The sequence below is a fragment of the Mesoplodon mirus genome (genome assembly GCF_964341445.2).
Source record: "Mesoplodon mirus genome assembly, chromosome: 9".
In the NCBI taxonomy this organism is placed as follows: domain Eukaryota; kingdom Metazoa; phylum Chordata; class Mammalia; order Artiodactyla; family Ziphiidae; genus Mesoplodon; species Mesoplodon mirus.
Window position 1 is genome coordinate 86,893,496 of NC_138985.1, and position 21,005 is coordinate 86,914,500.

General features: G+C 39.3%; 1 protein-coding gene across 5 annotated transcripts in view; it reads left to right on the forward strand.

Annotated features, from left to right (window-relative positions):
* The first annotated feature begins 243 nt into the window (after positions 1–243).
* Positions 244–21,005, forward strand: part of PTPRZ1 (protein tyrosine phosphatase receptor type Z1) — a 167,082-nt gene continuing 146,320 nt past the window's right edge. For 4 of the 5 annotated variants that reach the window (XM_082633063.1, XM_082633064.1, XM_082633061.1 and 1 more), the window contains exon 1: positions 244–704. In XM_082633063.1, coding sequence (XP_082489189.1) covers positions 647–704 — 58 coding nt within the window. In that variant the 5' untranslated portion in view covers positions 244–646. The remainder of the gene's footprint in view (positions 705–21,005) is intronic. The other variant, XM_082633060.1, reaches the window with a different exon arrangement.

Sequence of the window (21,005 nt, forward strand, 5' to 3'; positions counted from 1 at the left end):
AATGAAGAGACATTTTCTCCACGAAGATTCTAAACCCCAGCGGGTTCCACAAACTCCGGGGCAACGAAGCTACTAGCAGGGGCCAGGGGGGAGGGGGTGTCGCTCTGTGAATCGCTACCCCGGGACCCGGCCCCCGGCCCCCGAACGGCAGCCGCGCCCCTCCACCCCCGCGCGCGGCGCCGCCGCCGCGCTGCGCCCCCGCCCGCGCCCCCGCCGAACCGCGGCGCGCACGGCCCGGCCCGAGCGCGCACCCGGCACACAGGCGTCGTGGCGCTCCGAGAGCTGAGACCGCGACCGCTGCTGGTCTGGGAGACCGAGTCCTGCCCGCCCGACATGCGCCTCGGCTAGCGGCTCCCGGGCCCGCGAGCACCACGCGTCCACCCCTAGGTTATTTCTGTCCTTCTCTCTCTCTCTCTCTCCCTCTCCCCCCGCCTCTCTCTCTCTCTCTCTCTCTCTCTCTCTCTCTCTCTCTCTCCTCTCTCTCTCTCTCTCTCTCTCTGTCACACACACACACACACGCTCGCGCGCACACACAGCCTCGCACCAGTCTATACACTGGAGGAGAGAACATTTCCTTCGCGTCCCCTCCCTCTCCATCCAGACACGCCGAGAAGCCGCGCGGTGGGAGCCCCCGGATCGTCTGGAAATGCGAATCCTAAAGCGCTTTCTCGCCTGTATACAGCTCCTCTGTGTTTGCCGCCTGGGTGAGTGTTAAGACCTCGGCGGGGTTTCCCCTGTGGGATCGTTTGGGACACGGGAGGGGGGATTTCAGAGCTTTCGGTACTTGCTGCCGCGCCGCCATCTAGCAAGGAGGCAAGAGGGACGGCGAACTGGGGAGCCCCCACCGTGTCGCGGCGGCACGACGGAGTGTCGGCAGCGTGGGAGAACGCGCCCCCTCCCCACCTCGCACCTCCGCCACAGTTCACCTGCCCGCGGGGATGCTGCTCCCGCGGCCAGAAGAGGGGGGCTTGCCCGTCACGCTTCTTGTCCTCGCAGCTCTTCTCCTCCTCTTTGCAAAGTGTGGAAAAGAGCCTTTTAGATATACATAAAAAGATAAATACACCCTTGGTGCGGGGCTACGTATTGTATCGCGTTCTTGCTGTTTAGTTCATGCTACGGATATTTATGGGCTTGAATGAGGAATACACGTGTCTGATGCGAATTAAACACACACACACACACACACACACGCGCACACACGCCCGAAAGGTAGTAACAGGAACAGGCACCAACCTGACTTTTTAGTGTTTTCAGTACTTTTAATTTAGTCACATTCAAGTCTGGGCAGTTACTTTAAAAAAAAGTTTCAATCAGAATTTCTGTCAACATTCTGCCACTGCTGCCAAAGTCAGAGGAGAGCTGCAGGTTGATATAGGTATTCAGGGATTCATCTTTTACCCACCACCTTCCAGGTTACACATTTAATACTGAAACTGTCTCCTGAAAGAGCCAGTTAGAATCTTTACCTGGGATGCAGATTCAAGTGTTCCGGGCATTTTCTGGAAGGATTGTAAGACTGGATTTTTGTATTCTATTAAAGAAATGTCTTTTTTTCCTTCATGAAGATGTTCTGTTACGATGGCATATAATAGGTTTGGAGCCATTAACCCGAAAGTTAGAAAATGTACCTCCGTTTGTGAGCACACATATTTTACTCTTTACAGTTAGAGGATCCTAATAGATTGTTCCTAATAAAGTAGATATTAACCTATAGTTTTATCCAGTAGATGGTGCTGCTCTTGGCACAGTAACCTTTACAAAAAGAAATCATTTCTGTGTTGTAACTAATGGGCATTGCATTGCTATATGGTGATAATTGCCAATAGCCTGCCAGGTATATGCACATAATTTAAATTCTAAAAGCTTTATGAAAGTGCTCAGAGATGGTGTGACGCACACGGTTGACATTTACGACGTGCGAGGAATCTGGTCCTGGTTTTCTCTAAAACCATACAATTGATTCTGGAGAGGGGAAGACATTTTTTAAAAGTACTGTGGTCATCAAATACATACCTGTTGAATTTATGTTTCTGGTATAGATCTGTTTTAATAACAAAGCCAGGTCCTCTTGGTACTTAGATTATTATTTAAAAATCTCACTGTAGTATAAAAATAAACCAGAGAATACTGATTTGCATGCCACCTAAACCACATTCCCTGTGTATATGGTGAAATTTTAAAATTAAGGTATAATTTGCATGGCATACAATTCATCTTTTTAAATTGTTCAGTTCAGTGGGTTTTAGTATATTCACAAAACTGTGCAACCATCACCACTATCTAATTATAGGACATTTTAATCACCCCCAAAAGAAACTCCATGAACAGTCATTCCTCATTCTCTCTGACCCTAGCCCTGGCAGTCACTAATCTACTTTCTTTTTCTATAGATGTGTCTCTTCTGAGCATTTATATAAATAGAATTGTATGATACGTAGCCTCTGGTGTCTGGCTTCATTCACGTAGCATAATGTTTTCAAGATTCATCCATGTTGTAGCATGTATCAGTACCTCATTCCTTTTGGGTGGAATGCTATTCCATTTCAATACACCATGTTTTGCAAAGGCTTTTCTCAATAAAGCATTGTTAGTAGCCTGTTGCTTGGGGTTTATAGATTTCAGTTTATTGGACATTTTCTTTAATGTTTTGATGTTGTAAAATTTAACTGGAAAGGATTAAATGAATTGTTTAGGAGTATCGCAAGTTTAAGTGATGATATTGAACGTGAGCTTGTATTAGAACTCAGAATGTGGGTTTTTTGAGACTGGCAGATGAATACTTTTGTATCCCTTCCCATTTTAACACAGTTGGCCTTTTACTTTGTTGCCTGCAGACTGACCTAGGGGCCTTGGCTACCTCAGATGGAATGAATACCTGATCTCAGATAGGACATTTTGAAAAACTGAGGCACATTATCTACCAATGAAAAATTCAGTCTCCACTTCAATTATTTTACTCTCAACATCTACTGTTGTATTTGTGAATGTGTTTACTACTCATTCTCAGTATCTTTGGAGCCAATGAGTTGAGCTGGCACATATAATAGATGCTCAGGAAAGGTCCGCCCACTGAGACTTGCTATGCAGGATGACAGCTCTGATACAATTTGAATGTTAGGCTGCCATCCTTACCATTATCCAGAAACAAGATGTAGAATTCACTAAGGTGTTCATTGTTAGCAATGTCATAATGACCTTATCACTTTTTGTGTCCAAAATGTCCTGATGATTTTGAACTGGACATAGGGACCAATTGCTTCTTTCAAGTAACTCTCCAAACACAAAAATCCTCATTCGATTATTTGGAGTGAAACAAATTCTTCCTTTCCACATTACTGCTAGGGATCACTAGAAACTAAAGAAGAACATTATGGGTTTTTGGGGGGAGGGGGTTAAATCTGTCTGTGAGTTCATCCACTTGGATCATCATATCAAGATTAGCCTGAGGCCTCAAATGTTTTTGCCAGAATTAGCTAGATCACAGTTCTTCACGTTTAGGGTACGTCAGAGGCACCAGGAGGGCTTGTTAAAGCACAGATTGTGGGGTCCACCCTGCAGAGTTTTGATTCAGTAGTTCTGGGGTGGGGCTGAGAATCTCAGTGTCTAACAAATTCCCAGGATATGCAGATGCTGCTGGTGTAGGCCCACACTTTGACAACTGCTGAGCTAGTTTGACACTTAAGTGTCAATAAAGTTTCTGGATTATTAACAAGTTTTTACCATGGACTTGATTTCTGATACCTGACTTAATATTAATTTTAAAAATCACATGAGGAACACAACATTTAATGTTATTCAACTGAAGGAGATTCTTAATCAGAGAGGCAGAAAATAAAGATGACTCCAAGAGAATTCCCTAAGTGAATTTGAACCTTCTCTAAAATAATTGAGAGGTTTTTTCTACTAGGTGGAGAACTAATGTAATGACTGTATAACTCTAGTTATTATTTAATTGTGACCCACTGAACAGGTAATGGGAATATCTGCCGTGGCTTCCTGTAAGGAGGCTTAACTATGAGTCATAGAGGAGACGTAGGTGTTTTAAGAGCTTTTAAGGAGGAATAGTTTCTTTCAACTAATGAGAATTCAGGATCCTTTTTTTTTTCTTTTGAATTTTATTTTATTTACTTTTTTATAAGCAGGTTCTTATTAGTTATCCATTTTATACATATTAATGTATATATGTCAGTTTGAGGATCTTTGAATTGAGTTACAGTCATGCAAGGTACGCTGAACTAATATGTTTAAATATTACTGTTAAATTTGTAATGAATCAAATTCTGAACTTTTAAGTCATGTATTATTGCTTTAAAGGACACATTAACTACAAATTTTACCCAATTCCTCTGCAAGAATTAATTGCTTAATTTATCTTGAGTATGAAATCAGTAGAATCCAGTATGTTGTGACTCTCAGCTTGGTCTGTTTACCTTCCGAAGACAAATTGTAACCAGGAATAGAAAATATTCATGCCTTTTCCCTCCAAATAATAACTAGTCTCCATTCAGAAAATTAATTACTTTTGATTTGCAGAATAGGAATTTTCTTTCTTTCATCTCTCTCTCCTTTTTATGTAGACTATAGCTGCTTCCACTCAGGGAAGTTTGCCAGGATAAATCATTTCATTGATGAATTCATTTGTGCTGTCATGTCTGCATGAGACATTTGGGAACTTGTTGAAAATTTCTTGTGGGAATTTTGCTTCTGGCAAAAATTCAGGTTTTTCTGGAAGCATGCACTGCATTTCCTCATTCCCCTGACTCCAAGGAGATTTGAGTTTTGTCTAACCTGGTAGCGTTGCTTGACCACTCATTTGCCAACTGTTTAGACTGTAGTATGGAAATGGAACTCCCTCATTCAGGACCAGAGGACCTCAGAGGAAGGCCTTGATTAAGAAGATGAGCTTGTGTTTTGTTTCCATTTACCATCTGCTCAGTGCTTGCCAGGTGCATACCCACTGCTGGACATTTTATGTGCCTTTTCTCATTTCATTCTCCCCAAAAGTGTTTCAGATAGGTGTTTCATTTTACACATGTTTCAGCTGAGGGAACTGAGGCACAGAGAAGTTAGATGACTTACCTAAAATCGCACAGCCTGTTTCAGTCTATATGTTCCTTCTGACTCTCAAGCCTGAGCCTTTTCCTCCTTTCATTCCTGGGAGATGAATTTGCTGTTTGGAATATACTAGCTCATTTCACATGAGATGTGATGCTACATTTCACGTTCCCATTTGCTTTCTTGCAGATATCCATTCATGATTTTTCCCATGTGCTGCCATATTACTTTTCTCCCCCTTTTCTTTTTTAAAAAAATTAAGGCATAATTTATCTTTTCTAGAGTACCATCTGGAAAGTTTTGACAAATACATATAGTCAGGTAACAACCACCATGATCCAGATGTAGAATATTCCCATCTGTACTGTTTTTTTTTTTTTTTTTTTTTTTTTGCGGTATGCGGGCCTCTCACTGTTGTGGCCTCTCCCGCTGCGGAGCACAGGCTCCAGACGCGCAGGCTCAGCGGCCATGGCTCACGGGTCCAGCCGCTCTGCGGCATGTGGGATCCTCCTGGACCGGGGCACGAACCCGTGTCCCCTGCATTGGCAGGCGGACTCTCAACCACTGCGCCACCAGGGAAGCCCCCATCCATACTGTTTTAACTACTCTTCCATTACAGGTTTCCTAAGTGCCCAGCATCTGCTAGGCACTAATAGTTAAGCAGTGCATCACCATACAGAGTGCTAATACTCATGATGCCTACAATCCAACAGATCTGAATCATTGCCTACATTGAAACCCCCTTATATCTCACTTTGAAGATGTTTTCTTCTTTTAGAACTAGTTGAAAATAACAGTCTTTCCCAAATATCTCTTAATGTGTTAAATATCTTAACTTTTAAATACTTTTGAATGTTTCCCACTTCATCAAGAAGGCCATTGGTAAAAGTCAGAACCAATTTAAATGTGACATATGTATGTTTCGATTGTGCTTTAACTTTTAGTGTCTTGTTGGGTGTAATTCCTGGCAGCAACCACAGGTTACAGAAGGAAACCAGTTTTTATCTGTGTTTTTAATTCTTCAGAGGCATGTATAACATATGTATAGGAATTAAGGGAAAAATTATTTGATCATATGGCATAGTCTTAAAACACTTATATTTTAGAACTGTGCTGTGCAGTGCCACGGCCACTATGCGTATGTGGCTATTTAATTTCAAATTTATTTAATACATTGATTCAGTTCCTCATTCACACCAGCCATATTTCAAGTGCTCAGTCAGCACATGGGACTAGTGGCTGCTGCATGGGGCAGTGCACACACAGAACATTTATATCACTGCAGAAAGTCTACTAAACAGTGCTGTTTCAGAATCAATAGCTGGTAAAGTATTGATTGATAGTACTGATGAGAAGTCAACTCAACTAAAAAGACTCCTAGAGTCATTAAAATTATTTGAAGTATCGATGTATGTTGGTTATTTTTGGCCTGTGTTGTGTCAGCCGTACAAAACTCACAGAGATGTTCTGGTGGCCTGAGGTAGAGCAGCAATAGATGAAGAAAGTTAAATGGCCACTTCGTGGCCTTTAGAGACTGGGGTTGAATGGATGAGATTAGCTGCTGGTCCAGGAGTGAGAGCTCCCACACTCATTTTCTGTACCTGTTCTAGCATTCACTGTGTTGCTTTGCAATGTCTCTGTCTCTCTCCCCAATTAAACGAGCTCTTTGAGGGCAAAGACTGTATGTATTTCATTCAACCTTGGACTTAGCATTCTTGGACTTAGCACCTATAGTAGGTGCTTAATAAATCTTTAATACAGTACTGTGAAGCTTCTTAGATAGCAGTAGGTTTTTGCTGTTGCGATCAGCCAGTTTATTCTGGCCTTTCCTTCTTTTGATTCTAATCTCAATTCGAGAGTTAGGTCACCATTGACCTCTAGCCATCCATCTTTAATGCCACTTCTGGCACCAGACCTTTGCTTTCTTTGATTCTCCCAGAAATGCACTTAAGCATCACCTAGATCCTATCTGTGCATGAAAAATATAGTCCCCATGATAGCTACTGCATGTGCAGTGGCAGGAGCAGTTTTGAGTGAACATTTAATTCTAGATGAGTTGGCAGCCATGAAGCTTGAATATGTCCCGGGGGCAGGGCATTAAGCCAGTGTGTATGTGTGTATATAAGTGCACGTGCACATGCAAGCATGCTTCCCTGTTAGGGAGAGGAGGGCAGTGGGCATGGGGGATGGTCAGTAATGATAAATGAAGTATCTTGATACCACGAAGACAGTATTTTTAGTCAATCAGAAGCCATCATGTTGGATTAAGTGCTCTGTAGTCACGCTGGCCATGAGAGGTAGTGGCCCAAGTCAGTTCTGGAAAGCAGATAAATGACAGGAAGTGCACTTACATTATGTGGATATTCATGCTTTTGGAATTTGTCTGAAGTTTTATCATTAATCTCAGAGATGAGGTACTGCATGTGGCTCAGCCCTGCACATAGCGGATGTTCAACAAATATTTGAATTTAGTTAAATTCAGATGGAACAGGGCAGGGGATGAGTTAGAAATTTTGGCAGGAGTTAAAAACAGAAACAAGATTTGCTCTTCGATTAGGATCTTTGCTTTATTTTCTTCTCACTCACCTTCCTTTCTTTTATTGGTTTCTATTTGCTTTTCACCTCACTTCCTTTAATCACAAGTTTAAGATTTAAAAAAAATTCAAAATTGCTCAGCATTGTGATGAAGATTATGATAGGAAGAAGATTGACACTATTTGATACCATTATTTTAAAATATTTTTGATATGTTAATATAATTTGGGGAGCTTTGTAGTTAACATAATTTTAAAAGTATGTGTTAACATATCTTTCTGCCTAAAAATTCTAATGTGTTAAAATGGGAAGATTATCTTTTTTTTTTGCTTCTGATACTTATGCAGATATTAGAGTACATGTGATCGTTCAGAGTCCTGGTTAATGTGAACTTTCTGGTTTCATTCAATAAGCGTGCATTAATTTATGTACACATTGACAAAAGATAAATTTTTTACAAATTCCTTGGAAATGTAGTCTTTATACATTTGGAAAGAATAATTTATTAATTAGCAAGAAAGGAGGATTTTCTGTTAAAATATTCATAACAATGTCCACAGGTACCTTTCTATTCTTGGAGCATCATTCTATCCTTCTTTTTCTCTGCCTTCCCCATCTACTCCATAATTTTTCTGTTCTTTCACTGTCACTGACTAACTGCTTATTTCTTGATGTCTAGAGCTCTAACATATTTACTTAAAGATGGGTCTTGATACTAGACCTTTCCTCTGAACTGGTTAACTCAGTACCTTGAGTAGGAATAAAAGAAAATGTTGCTGTTTAAAATGACGTCTTTTTGCAGAGATCCTGGTCACCACCCAAGTCCTGCTTGTGTGCTTGGAATAACAAAATGCTGGCCAGATATAAGGAACTTTCTGGATTTTCTCAAAGTTTTCAGTCACCTGGTCATCAGATTAAAAATATTTCTGTAAAGACGTTCTTACCCTTGCATTCTCACACATTTTCTTGAATAGGGTAATAAGGGTGGCATCTCACCTGGCACACAGAATTGTGCAGAATCTTGGTCTGCCCACTGGTGTGTTTTGCACATGTGATACTCTTGTCCTGTTTGTTTCAGTGTGAAGTTAGGTTGACAACCATTGATCTCGGTTAGTGGTTCTCAATCCTGGCTGCACTTTGAAATTAGCTAGTGTTGTGGATTGAACGTTTGTATCCCCCCAACATTCCTATGTTGAAGTCCTAACCCCCAATGTGATGGTACTTAGAGGTGGGACCTTGGGGAGGTAGTTAGCTTTAGATGAAATCATGAAAGTGGAATCCCCTTGATGGGATTAATGTTCTTACAAGAAGAGAAAGAGAGACCAGAACTCTATTTCTTTCTTTTCTGATGTGAAAACACAGAGAGAAGGCAGATGTCTGTAAGCCAGGAGGAGCGCTTTCTCCAGGAACCAAATCTGCTAGCCCCTGGATCTTGGACTTCTCAGTCTCTAAAACTGTGAGAATAAATGTTTAAGCCATCCAGTCTATGGTATTGTTTTTATAGCAGCCTGAGCTGACTATCTACCAGGGGAACTTTTAAAACATACCGATGTCTGGGCCCTACCCTGGATCAAGTATATGTGTGGGTGTGGGCCCCAGACGTGAGCATTTTCTTAAAACTCCCCAGGTGATTACAGAGTACAGCCAGCATTTAAAACGACAGATCTAGGTCAACCTTGTGATACTACTAATCTTAGTTCATTTTTCTTAAGGTAGATATATTGGCAAGTTTCATGCCATTCTAAAACAAAGCTAGTACCACAGGACAAAGGCCCTGGAAAACTTCCCATCCCTCTCTCCTCTTCTTAAGGCAGTTTCAGTTTCAGAGTAACCCTAGAAGGAGGAGTATGGACTATAATGGTTGACCTCATAGTCTTTGAAAGCCAGAGGAACTTCAGGAGGCCAGACAGTCTTGGAGTTGGTCCAAAGATTCAAGTCTATCAGCAGATGGGAGGATTACTGAACCACTCTGAGGTGGGAGACACAAGTGCATTTATCAGGACATGGGCACATAATATCTTTCATTTTGTCAATGATACATATTCTTACTGTTCCCTTGTCTTGTTTATTTTCTTTCTCCATGCATAATTTGTTCTAGTCATAGTTATTATTTTCTGTTATGTAGTAGATACAAGATTTAGCTGTATTTTTTCATTTCAGCAATTTATTTTGTGTGTGTGTTTTTAAGATTACATTTTCATTATTGACCAGGTGTTGGCTATTTGTTTTTACTGTATTTGAAAAGCACTAATAGCTCTGCTTAAAAGTTAACGAAGAACTTTTTTAGATGGCCCAAACAACTATTTTAATATTCTTAATCATTAAATAGTGAGAACACAAGCACACAATTCACTGACTCTTTATTGAGCACCTTGTTTGTGATAAATATTCTCCTAGAGAGAATATTCCTCTAGTGGTCTGCTAAGCCTTTGCAAGAGAGAAAGATCCATACGTAAGTAGCTCTCATACATGGCAGAGTTAGCAGAATATGAAAGCGTGAGTTGTGAGTAGGCTAAATTCACCTCTGGGAACATTTCTAAGAGGAGATGGGTTGGATGGAGACCCTGGATGGAGGAGGGTAGGTCTTCAAGGGCCACTGTTGAGGGGAAGGGTATTAGTGGCAAAAAAGATGGCATACACAGAAGCAAGGAATAAGATCGAGAATGTGGTGTTTAGAGGGAGGAAAAAAATTAGGAGGGATTTGTATTAGTGGAAAAGTTTCAAATAGTAGGTAAGATTTCCAATGGCTAATTGAAGGGTTTGGAGTTCGGAATTTATCCAGTATATTATGAGGAGCTAGTGGAGGGTTTTGAGCAGTGGAATGACTCGAGTAGATCTCTTTACTTTAGGAAGGTAACTCCAGTATATCAGAGTGTGGATGGATTGGAGGAGAGTGAGACTGGGAATCAGGAAGCTCAGTTAAAAGGCTATTACACTGTGTCAAAGTGGAAATTTGATAGATCATTTGGAGGTATAATAATACCATCCTCTTTAAATAGTACTTTAATGTTTAAAAGTATTTTCAAATACATTGCCTCATATGATATAAGTGTAATTAGTATAATTGCTAGGACTTGGTGCCATTCTCTGGCGAGTGAGTCATTGGTGGTCCTCAAGGGAACGTCCTCCCTGGGAAGGTGAAGATGTAGCAAGGACCATATAGAATCAGAGAAATATCCAGGAAGGTAAAGTGGAGGCAGCAAATACATACAGAATTTGATAATTAGAAGGGAAGAAAAGAAGAGAGAGAAATAGAGGAAGGTAGCATGAAGACTGCTTATGTGTTGAATGGTAGAACTCCAAATTTGTTACCTCAAGACATAGGAATTGACGGTAAACATTTCCTCTGAACTGATTAACTCAGTGCTTTGAGAAGTAACAAGAAGAAATGGTGCTGCTTAAAATGATCTATCTTTATCGATTTTAGTAGAGATCGTAGTCACAACTCTTAAAAAAGCTTTTTTGTTTTCTTAAGGATAGGAAAGATTTGAGTATATTAACAGTGTCAGGTTAATTTTATCAAGTCTTATCAAAACTCTTTACTTCATTCACCTTGAAAATCCTTGTATTTGTCCTCTTTAAAATGAGCACAGGTATATTGGACATTTCAGTCAGCTGTCTGCCAATAAGTAGGCTTTCTTAACATCCATGATTTCAGATTGCTTGAAGGCTATCATATTCCTACCACATAAGCTAATATCTTTGTATATTGCTTGCAGCTTGTGTTTTACATAAAAACAGTGCAATGGAAGATGATCCATAGAATAGGCTTCCCAGAATTTGTTTTAAAATTGATTTTAGCAAGTTTTTTCTTTTAATTCATTCAATAGGACTTTATCTACTGTTTGTCTCTTAAGATATATTAAGGATGCACAGAGTTGTAAATTAATGAATCATTAAGTTTCAGAAAGGGATAAAGCAGCTCTCAAGGATAGAAATGTAAGCATATTTGCTTGTGTAATGAAGAAACATAGCTATATTATGCTATATGAGTTGGATGCAAGACTTTTGTATTTAAGAAGTATGACTGAATGAATTCTTTATGAGTAATACTTGGTTATGGTCAAGTTGCCTTCGATGGTTTTCAGAGTGGGGAAATAACATGTAATATGCATATATAGAAAATATATTTATATAAGTACTTTATGTATAAATATATGTAATATGCATATATTATATATTGTGTAGATATGCATATATGTACACAATAAATGAATAAGTATACATATATATATATCCATGTATTCCTGCTTCTCAAAACTGATATTGCCTTATTTTGAGCATTAAAAGATTACATCCTATGGGGAAATCATTAAGTTTAATGATGGGAATTGTCCTGGATATTTTCAGCCTGACTTTTCCTGCCTCCAGCATAAAGAAAGGAGAGGAAGAAGGTCTGCCTTTTCCTGTGACCTGAATACACTGCTGTTCTTCGCCAAAGCGGTTGAGTCCGGTTGAGATCAATGGAACTCGTTCTCCCAGGTCCTCACTGAACAGCCACTGTGTGCTTATCACTGTGCTTGACTTTAATCGTTTTTCTCTTTGAGGAGTTAATCTGGTTACAGATATAAAATGAACCCTGGTGGGAGCATACCAGAATAGAGAATCATGAAATACATGTTAGATTGTATAAATCAGGTTTTAAGTCCGTGGAAAGTCATAAAAAAAGAGACAAAATAAAGATGTGAATTCATTTTAAAAATGTCTCTGAGCATATGAGCAGCAGTTCTTCTTTTTGAACGTTTCATTCAGTAATTTAGGCATCGTTTGTGTCCCCTTCAATATTCTACTCTACCACATTCAAAATGATAGTGTAAGTAGCAAAATATATGGACAAAATGTGCAGGTTAAAACACTCTTCTTGTATGTTCTTACTGCTGAGAAAATGTCACATAATTTCCATAGTTAAGTCTGTCCCAATTTGAGGCTAAATTTTTGGTGGTGGCAGCTGCTATTTTGTGACAAAGGTAAGCTCTTTTTTTTTTTTTTTTTTTTTTTTTTTTTGCGGTATGCGGGCCTCTCACCGTTGTGGCCTCTCCCGTTGCGGAGCACAGGCTCCGGATGCGCAGGCCCAGCGGCCATGGTTCACGGGCCCAGCCGCTCCGCGGCATATGGGATCCTCCCAGACCGGGGCACGAACCCGTATCCCCTGCATCGGTAGGCGGACTCTCAACCACTGCGCCACCAGGGAGGCCCAAAGGTAAGCTCTTGGTGCTAAAATTTCAAAGAATGAGTTGATATGCAGATGATTCTTGGCTAAACGTCTATCAGAATGGGGCAAGAATTTTGGACATAGATAGCAATGCTGTCTGCAAAACGGGTTCCTGGAAAGAAGCACAAAGAATGAAATCATTTTTAATTAGCCAGTATGGCTAGTACATGTTGCCCTTAAATCCTTTACAATACAGCCCAATCTGGGCATCATCCATCTCACAAGAGAATATCCCATAATGCTTCTCTCTTGCCTGTGATTGCAACTTATTTTCTTCCTAACTTTTCATTATATTTTAGCTATTTAGTATTCTTGGCAGAAGTCAGGAACACACAAGATGCTTCTTTGTTCCTCAATAATGTATTCAGAATTTTACACCAACCCCTCCACCCCCTGCCAAAACAATTAAACATCCGTATGGAAGTATTCCCGTTCTCTACTGGTGGGAGCTTTTCAAGGTGACTGGTTTCTCCTCTCCCCCCTCTCCTCGCCCCCCACATGTCCACATTTTAAAATTAGAATTTTACAGTGTCTATTTGAAAAAATAAAACAACTGTTAGTTTTTACAAACATGATGAGAGATTACGTTATATTAGACACAATGGCATTCAGGCAAGTGAAGATAAGAAAACACTTAGCCAAATAATCTCTCTGCTAATAATAACGGCATATAAACCCTTTCGCTGTGAGATGGGTTGGGTCTTCTCTGAATACTGGCAGAGAACGTGTACTTCCACATAGTGAGTTTTCCCTTTTAAATACATGGGGAGGGCTGACTTTTTTCAGTGTGAGGCTTTGACACTGTAGTACACAGTCTGCTGGAGATTTGTTTGGGTGATTGCATTACTGGAGAAAACTCACTGAAAGTAGGTCATCAAGAAAAGATTGATATAGACTTTTCTGTGTGGAAGTAATTATGCTTGTTTATTGCATTCTGCTACATTCTGCTACATATGCCAGACTATGCAAGTGCCAATGAGAAAATATGTTCACATAATCTCACTTAGGATTTGTAGCCTGGAGTTTAAGTTGCCACTGATTAAACTTCTCAAGATTCTTATATGGTATTCAATAATAAAGAGTGAAAAGTTTTTTGCATATTGCATATGTTCTTGCTCCATCACTTATAAATCCCAAACACATATTAGTTGATCAAAACACATCTGGAAAGTTCCACTATATTAAATCTCTCTCTCTCTCAGGCATGCACACACACACACACACACGTGCCATGAAAATAGCAACAAATTCATCTCCTATTAATTTAGGAAATCCTCACAACGTGCTCTCTGGCCAAAATGTATACAGTTCAATAAGCACACTATAGTCATTACTTACTTGACATAAATCATTGCTTTGTTGAAGGCCAATGTTAAAAAGGCCCTTTGCAAGTTTGTAGAATGGATACTGGCATGCTTGTAGGGACTTGCATCTTAGGAGAAAGGTTTTCCTTTTAACAGACTGTGTTTCTGTAATTCTCAGAAAGAAATTCTCCTGAGTCTGACTTCAGTGATGAAACACAATACAGGAATGAGGGTCTCCATCACTGGAAACCATTGAGGAAATAATAGATCAAATTTTGAGTCGCTCCTACTCATTTTTGGGAAGGACCCATAGGTTCATGTAACTCCTGATGTCATATGATGTCCTTACCAGGGCATGCAAGGTGCTTCAAAACCTGAACTCAGCCTACCTGTCCAGCTTGTCCTGAACTTCCTCACCTGTTCTTCATTTTGGCTCATGTTTTTCCTCTATCTTTGGTGACTTATGTCCCCTTGCATTCCTAGTTATCTTTCATCTCCGCTGTGAAGCCTTCTCTGACACATTACTGTTCTCAGCCAGACAGGGGGACACATCACTCATACTGTATTTCAGTTGTTTCCATAGCTCCCTGCTTTGAAGGAGTCTGGTCTCAAGACTCTAAAGACCCCTGGCCTATATAGTAGGTGCTCAGTAAATACTTGCAGCATAAGTCAAGTGAAATTCCTTCCAAAGCAGTCACTCTAAAAACAGAAAATAGAACAGAATCTGTCTAGTCAAATGGAAATATTGCCACCACCTCAGCTCATTCAGTGCACTCCTCGGCAGGGCAAGAAACCTGGGATCACATTCCCAGCATTCAGAATTAGAATTCAATTCACCCTCAAATTCACTCAATCCCTCTTATTTAAAAAAAAAAACCCAAAACTAAAAGTAGGTCAATCAAATCACATTCTCGTTTTAACAGGTCCAAGAGTCTATATAGATTTTGAACTGAATTGGCAAACGATCATGGACAACTTCCTAAGGGCTTTTTACTCTTGGCATTCAGACTTTTAAGAAAGAAAATTAAGTGATTGGAATAGAGCACAATAGTGAATGCAGAAGAAGGGAAGAAAGATGTCTGTGGCCAGAAACAGAACAGAAAGAGAACTATAAGTTTCTTTATTCTAAGTAGCGGTGGGAGAATCTACTTGTTGGCCTGCACAGCGGATGCACCATTTCTATGGCTAAGTTTTCCCTGTATTTCCTGTCAAGCTAGGGTTTTCATGAAACAAAAAGATACCGGATCCCTCTCGCTAACACCTCCTCATCCCTCCAACACCCCAGGCAGTTCCAGCCAAAAGCATTTCTCTCAGTTCTTTTTATCTTTTTTTTTTTTTTAAACCAAGAACAAGATCTGAGATATGTGAGATCCTGTTTGATTCAAGCATGGAGAAAACACTGTATATTTTATAGCCACTGGTTACCTGTTGCTGTCAATAGCTGTATTGTCAACACTTTATCATGGCTCCAGTGCTTTAAAATTTTTGAGCAGCCTAAGTTTTAGATTTGTAGAGTTAAAGCTATTTTTCTTGGAAAAGAAAAGCCAGTATTCTTGATACCTGAAAGTCTTTAAAAATGTGAGAATAGCAGAATTATTCCTGGCCCTGCTTGAGGGGCTATGAGGGACATTCTAAAACTATATTTTGTGACAAGAATCAGAGTATCTTTTATTTGGGCTGCTGACCTTGTTTACGACATAGCTAGAGAGTCCACAAGAAGACATGGAAACACAAAGAGATTATGAAAAAAAACAGATGGCTAAAAACAAAAGTCTGTCGAGATGGGGCAAATGTTTAGTTAAATACTATAGAAGTTAGTGTTCTGCTCAATAAAAATAGTTTAAATATGTATGAGGCTAATAGGCACATAGAAATTATTTGCAGAGTTCTTTAACTTCCCAATTGCAAACAGCAATGATAAGAAAATCTAATTCAGGAAAACTTATCCTGGTTAGAGTAGGACAAAGGACCCACTAAGATACATAATCACTTATACTGAAAAATAGTCATTAGTTTTAACTTAGGGTGAATTGTACTAATATTGAATAATAGATGATTTAAGAGATTATTTCAAAATGTATGTTTTACTGTGTCCAGGATAAAATGTAATCATTAAAATTTAAGAAATACAAAATTAAGAGAAAACAATGTCTGAGGAAAATAATTACAATATTCAGATGTTTCATTAAAAGACACAAAAAAACAGAGGACTTGTTTAAATAAATAGTGATGCTTGATAGAATATTAACTAGGTTATTAGAAGTTTTAAAAGCTATTATTATATAATAGCTGGAAGCAGCAGTGTTTGATCTGATGAAGAACTGACAAATAGCTGTAAGCAATGATTAAGGCTCCTGTGAGACTTACTTTGGAAAAATCAGGTTTTAAAACACAATTATATAAGGAGTGAATTAATTTGTTGAATTTTTAAAATTCTGAGCACAGAGAAGAATTGTGTGGCTTTAACATTAATTTTTAAAGGATGCACTCACCCTGTTGTTTAAACAGGCTTTAATTATTTTAGTTATTTAAAATGAGACCTGAGTTAAACGTTCGGTATGAGAATCCTCGCACAAAATTCAGCCCTTATGGTTATGGTTCTTTGGAGGCAATATTAGTCAAAATGAGTAGTCTGTGTTTTTGGAAAAGCTTACTGGGACTTCAGAAGCTTTTGATAAGAAGTTATCTTCTGTGCAAAAGCAGAAGGGGCAATATGATATTAGAAAATGAGGATAAGAGTTCTCTGAGTGATTTGGAAGAACTTCATCCTGAAGCAAGGCTCTGTGCAAATGCTTACAGCTAAAGGTCACATTTTTAGCAGCAGAATTTTGTTTTTGGCATTCTATCCATTCATAATTAAATCACTGGTGTTTTCTTTCAAATTGTTAGCTTAACATATGATAATACAAATTAATCAGTAAATGTGGTTCAAATGATGGGTGTTTCTTAGCATGCTGTTAGCTCTGACATTAAAAAAACGTCTCTTGGGGGGCTTCCCTGGTGGCGCAGTGGTTGAGAGTCCGCCTGCCGATGCAGGGGACATGGGTTCGTGCCCCGGTCCGGGAAGGTCCCACATGCCGCGGAGAGGCTGGACCCGTGAGCCATGGCCGCTGAGCCTGCGCGTCCGGAGCCTGTGCTCCGCAACGGGAGAGGCCACAACAGTGAGAGGCCCGTGTACCGCAAAAAAAAAAACAAACCCAAAAAACAAGTATCTTGGCTTCTGCTTCACTTCTTCCTTCCAGCTAAACCTTTGTAAAGTGTTTCCGTCTCCATTTGCTCTCCTCCCGTTTACTCCTGAGCCCACTCTAAACAGGATTCCCTTTCCACCACTCAAAACAAAACTTTCCTCATCAGTTATACTAGCGCCCTCCACATTGCTACCTCTAATAGTCAGTGGTCTTGGCCCTCATTTTGTTGGCCTCCAAGCAGCTTTTGACAGTTACCACTTTGTGTTTCTGGCGAAGCTTTGTTCACTTGACTTCTGTAACACCACGCTTGTATATCTCATTGACCACCTACTTCACTGGCGATCTCAATCACGTTTGATGGTTCGTCTGCATCTCCAGCCTCTAAGAACTGGAGTCTTCAAGACTCATTTCTTGGGATGCTTCTTTTTTTCTGGCTACACTACTTGCCTATCTCATCCCTATATTCTCTACCCGGGTGACTTCCACATTTATAGGTCTAAACCAGAACTCTTCCCTGAACTCCAGAGTCATATATCCAACCACCCACTTATATATTTAATACGTCTCTCCAACTTGGTGTGTCCTGCTCTTGTCCCCACTTCAGGTCCTAACCTGCACTTTCTTCATCTCAGTAAATGCCAACTTCACTCCTCCAGTTGCTCAGGCCCAAAATCTTGAAGTCATCTTTGATTCTTCCTTCTTTCTCACAACCTGCATTCGACTTCTCAGCAAACTTCTCCTGGATTATCTTTTCTTATCATCTCCAACCACTGCCACCATCCATTCAAGCCTTCATCATCTCTTACTCGGATTATTGCACCAGCTTCCCAACTCATTTGTGCAAATACAAGTCAGATCATGTCATTCCCCCAATTTCCTGTTTCACACAGAATGAAAAGCAAAATCACTCCAGTTTTCCTCAAGCCTTGAATGATCTGGCCTCCTATTACTTCTCTAGTTGCCTCCTCTGGCCCTCACTTCCCCTATTCCTTCTGTTCTAGCCTCACCCGCCTCGGTGCGCTGCTGTTCCTTGCACATTCTCCTGCACACTGTGTTCTTGACATTCCCTCTGCTTGAAATGCCCTTCTTTTATAACTCTTCATGACCCACCTCCTTACCTCCTTTGGTTTTGCTTAGTGTTACCTTTTTATTGAGGACTTTCCTGGACACACCATTGTAAAATTGTAACCACCTCCCACCCCCAAATGCTCTTCATCTCCCAGTTTTCTCATTATGCTTATCACTTAACATGTACTTTTAAATTATGTGATTTCTGACTCTCCCCATTAGAAATAAGCCCTATGTGGGTTTGTGTGCATGTTCACTCTCTAGCCTAGTGCCCAGCGCACTGATTGACACATAATTGGTGCTCCGTAAATATTTCTTGAATGAATGAATAAATAAAACAACCCCCTTTTTGCATTTTTACTTTGATTTTCTTTGAATTCTAGTTTATGTCTTTCCTTAGTTTGCATTGCCATCCTTTTAATTTTGACATTTCATGTAACTCTTCATTAAATGATCCTTGAAACATTGTATAGTCAATTTTTGGCATCTGAGATCAGCATATTTTTTCAACATCTTTCCTTCATCTTGTTTTATGATTTCATAAATATGCATCCTAGTTGTTTTACATACTCTCTGGTTTTTGCTTTATGCACTGTCTAGTCTTTGCATTTATTTATTTTTTGGCCATATTTCTGATTTTTCTTATCATTAACTAATAGGATGCTTTAAAGCTTTCTTTTCTCTCTAGTTTTTGAGAAGGAAGCAGTGTCTTTGAGACCTTCACTACAGCAGACATGAAATGCATTACCATCCACCAACCAGCTTCCTCCAGCTTCTTCAGTTACTTGGTATTGCAAGTACAGATTGGTTATTTTTTTTTCTTCCAGTTGTATTGAGAGATAATTGAGATGCAGCACTGCATAAGTTTAAGGTGTACAGCACAGTGATTTGACTTACATACATCATGAAATGATGACCACAGTAAGTTTAGTGAACATCCGTCATCTCATATAAGATGTAGAATTAAAGAAATAGATAAACATATTTTTCCCTTGTGATGAGAACTCTCAGGATTTACCCTCTTAACAACTTTCATAAATACAGTACAGCAGAGTAAATTCAATTTATCATGTTGTACATTACATCCGTAGTGCTTATTTGCCTTATAACTGGAAGTTTGTACCTTTTGACTGCCTTCCTCCAATTCCCCGTCCCCCAACTACCCCCTTCTGGTAACCACAAATCTGACCTCTTTTTCTGTGAGTTCATTTGTTTGGTTGTTTATGAAATATAATTGACAGTATGTTAATTTCTGGTATACAACACAGTGATTCGATACTTATATACATTTCAAAATGATCATCATGATAAATCTAGTTACTCTCTGTCACTATACAAAGATATTACATAATTATTGAAAATATTCCCCATGCTGTACATTTCATGCCTCTGACTCATTTATTTTGTAATTGGAAGTTTGTACCGCTTAAACTTCCTCACCTATTTCCCTCCTCCCCTCGCTCCAAGATTTGTTATTTTAAATAGAGAACATTGTTATTGCCATTATTTTTTACATTTTTCTTTGGAGATTCATAATTAGTTCAGCAACCCGCTGTTTAAGATATATATGGATAACTTTTTATGCTTTAGAGTTTACAGTATGTTGTGTTATACCAGAATTTTATCATTCTTGGCTGGGTTACTCCTTGAAGTAATTGCTTAAAGCATACTTAAGTGACCCATTTTCTGTATCAAGACAAATTAAAAGTCCTTTTCTTCTTCACATGTGAAAGACAACCTGGATGGACATAAAATTATTTGGTCACAACCTTTTTTCTTACAAAATACATGGGCTCTGCTTTTTAATATTACGGCATTGAGTGTTACTGAGAAAAGAATGGAACATTTCACCCAAGGCAACTTTTTTCGGCCAGAATTGACATATTTAATGGCTAGGAAAAAAAAAAAAAAGCAGGGGTGCTGGGAGTGGAGCAAAATCTTGGTTTCTTCAAAATGCAGTGCCTGCCTGGTAAAAGAAAGGGACACAGACTTCTCATTGGTTGAGACATTAGACCTACAGAATGTATCAGTTTTCTCTCCATAGTCAAAATAATTAAATACATTAAAACCACGTATTTGCAGCCATAATACTTAACATGATTCTTTCACAATTTTTAAATTTGGCTTTTCTATTTGACCATTTAAAGGGCAAACTTATTCTGCCTGATATATTTTAGAATTCTCCAAGCATTTCTCATGTGTCTGTGTGTCTATATCTATAAATTTAAATAGATATAGATATAAATTTCATGCAGTGACTTTTAAGAAAACAATCTAATCTTTCTGATAAGGCATTTGGGATTTGTCCCAAAATAAAGATGATAATAATTCAAGGTCCAGATACACCTATCTCTTTTCAAATTTAGCCTGTGGCAAACTTGTCCCTAATCCTTAATCCCTTCCCCTTGCACTTGAGCACATTCTCACTATGAGCCTCCTGAGTAGTTTACAATCTGATTTTATCAGCCTCTATTTGGTTTCTTAAACTACTGTACTCCTTCATTACTTAAAGGACATGACAATTTTGGTTTCATTTTTTCCCTTAAGGAGCCATCTGCTAGCTTGGTTTTCTGAACAATAACATGGGGAGGAAGATGGCATTATCCCCAAACTTTTTTTTTTTTAACATCTTTATTGGAGTAT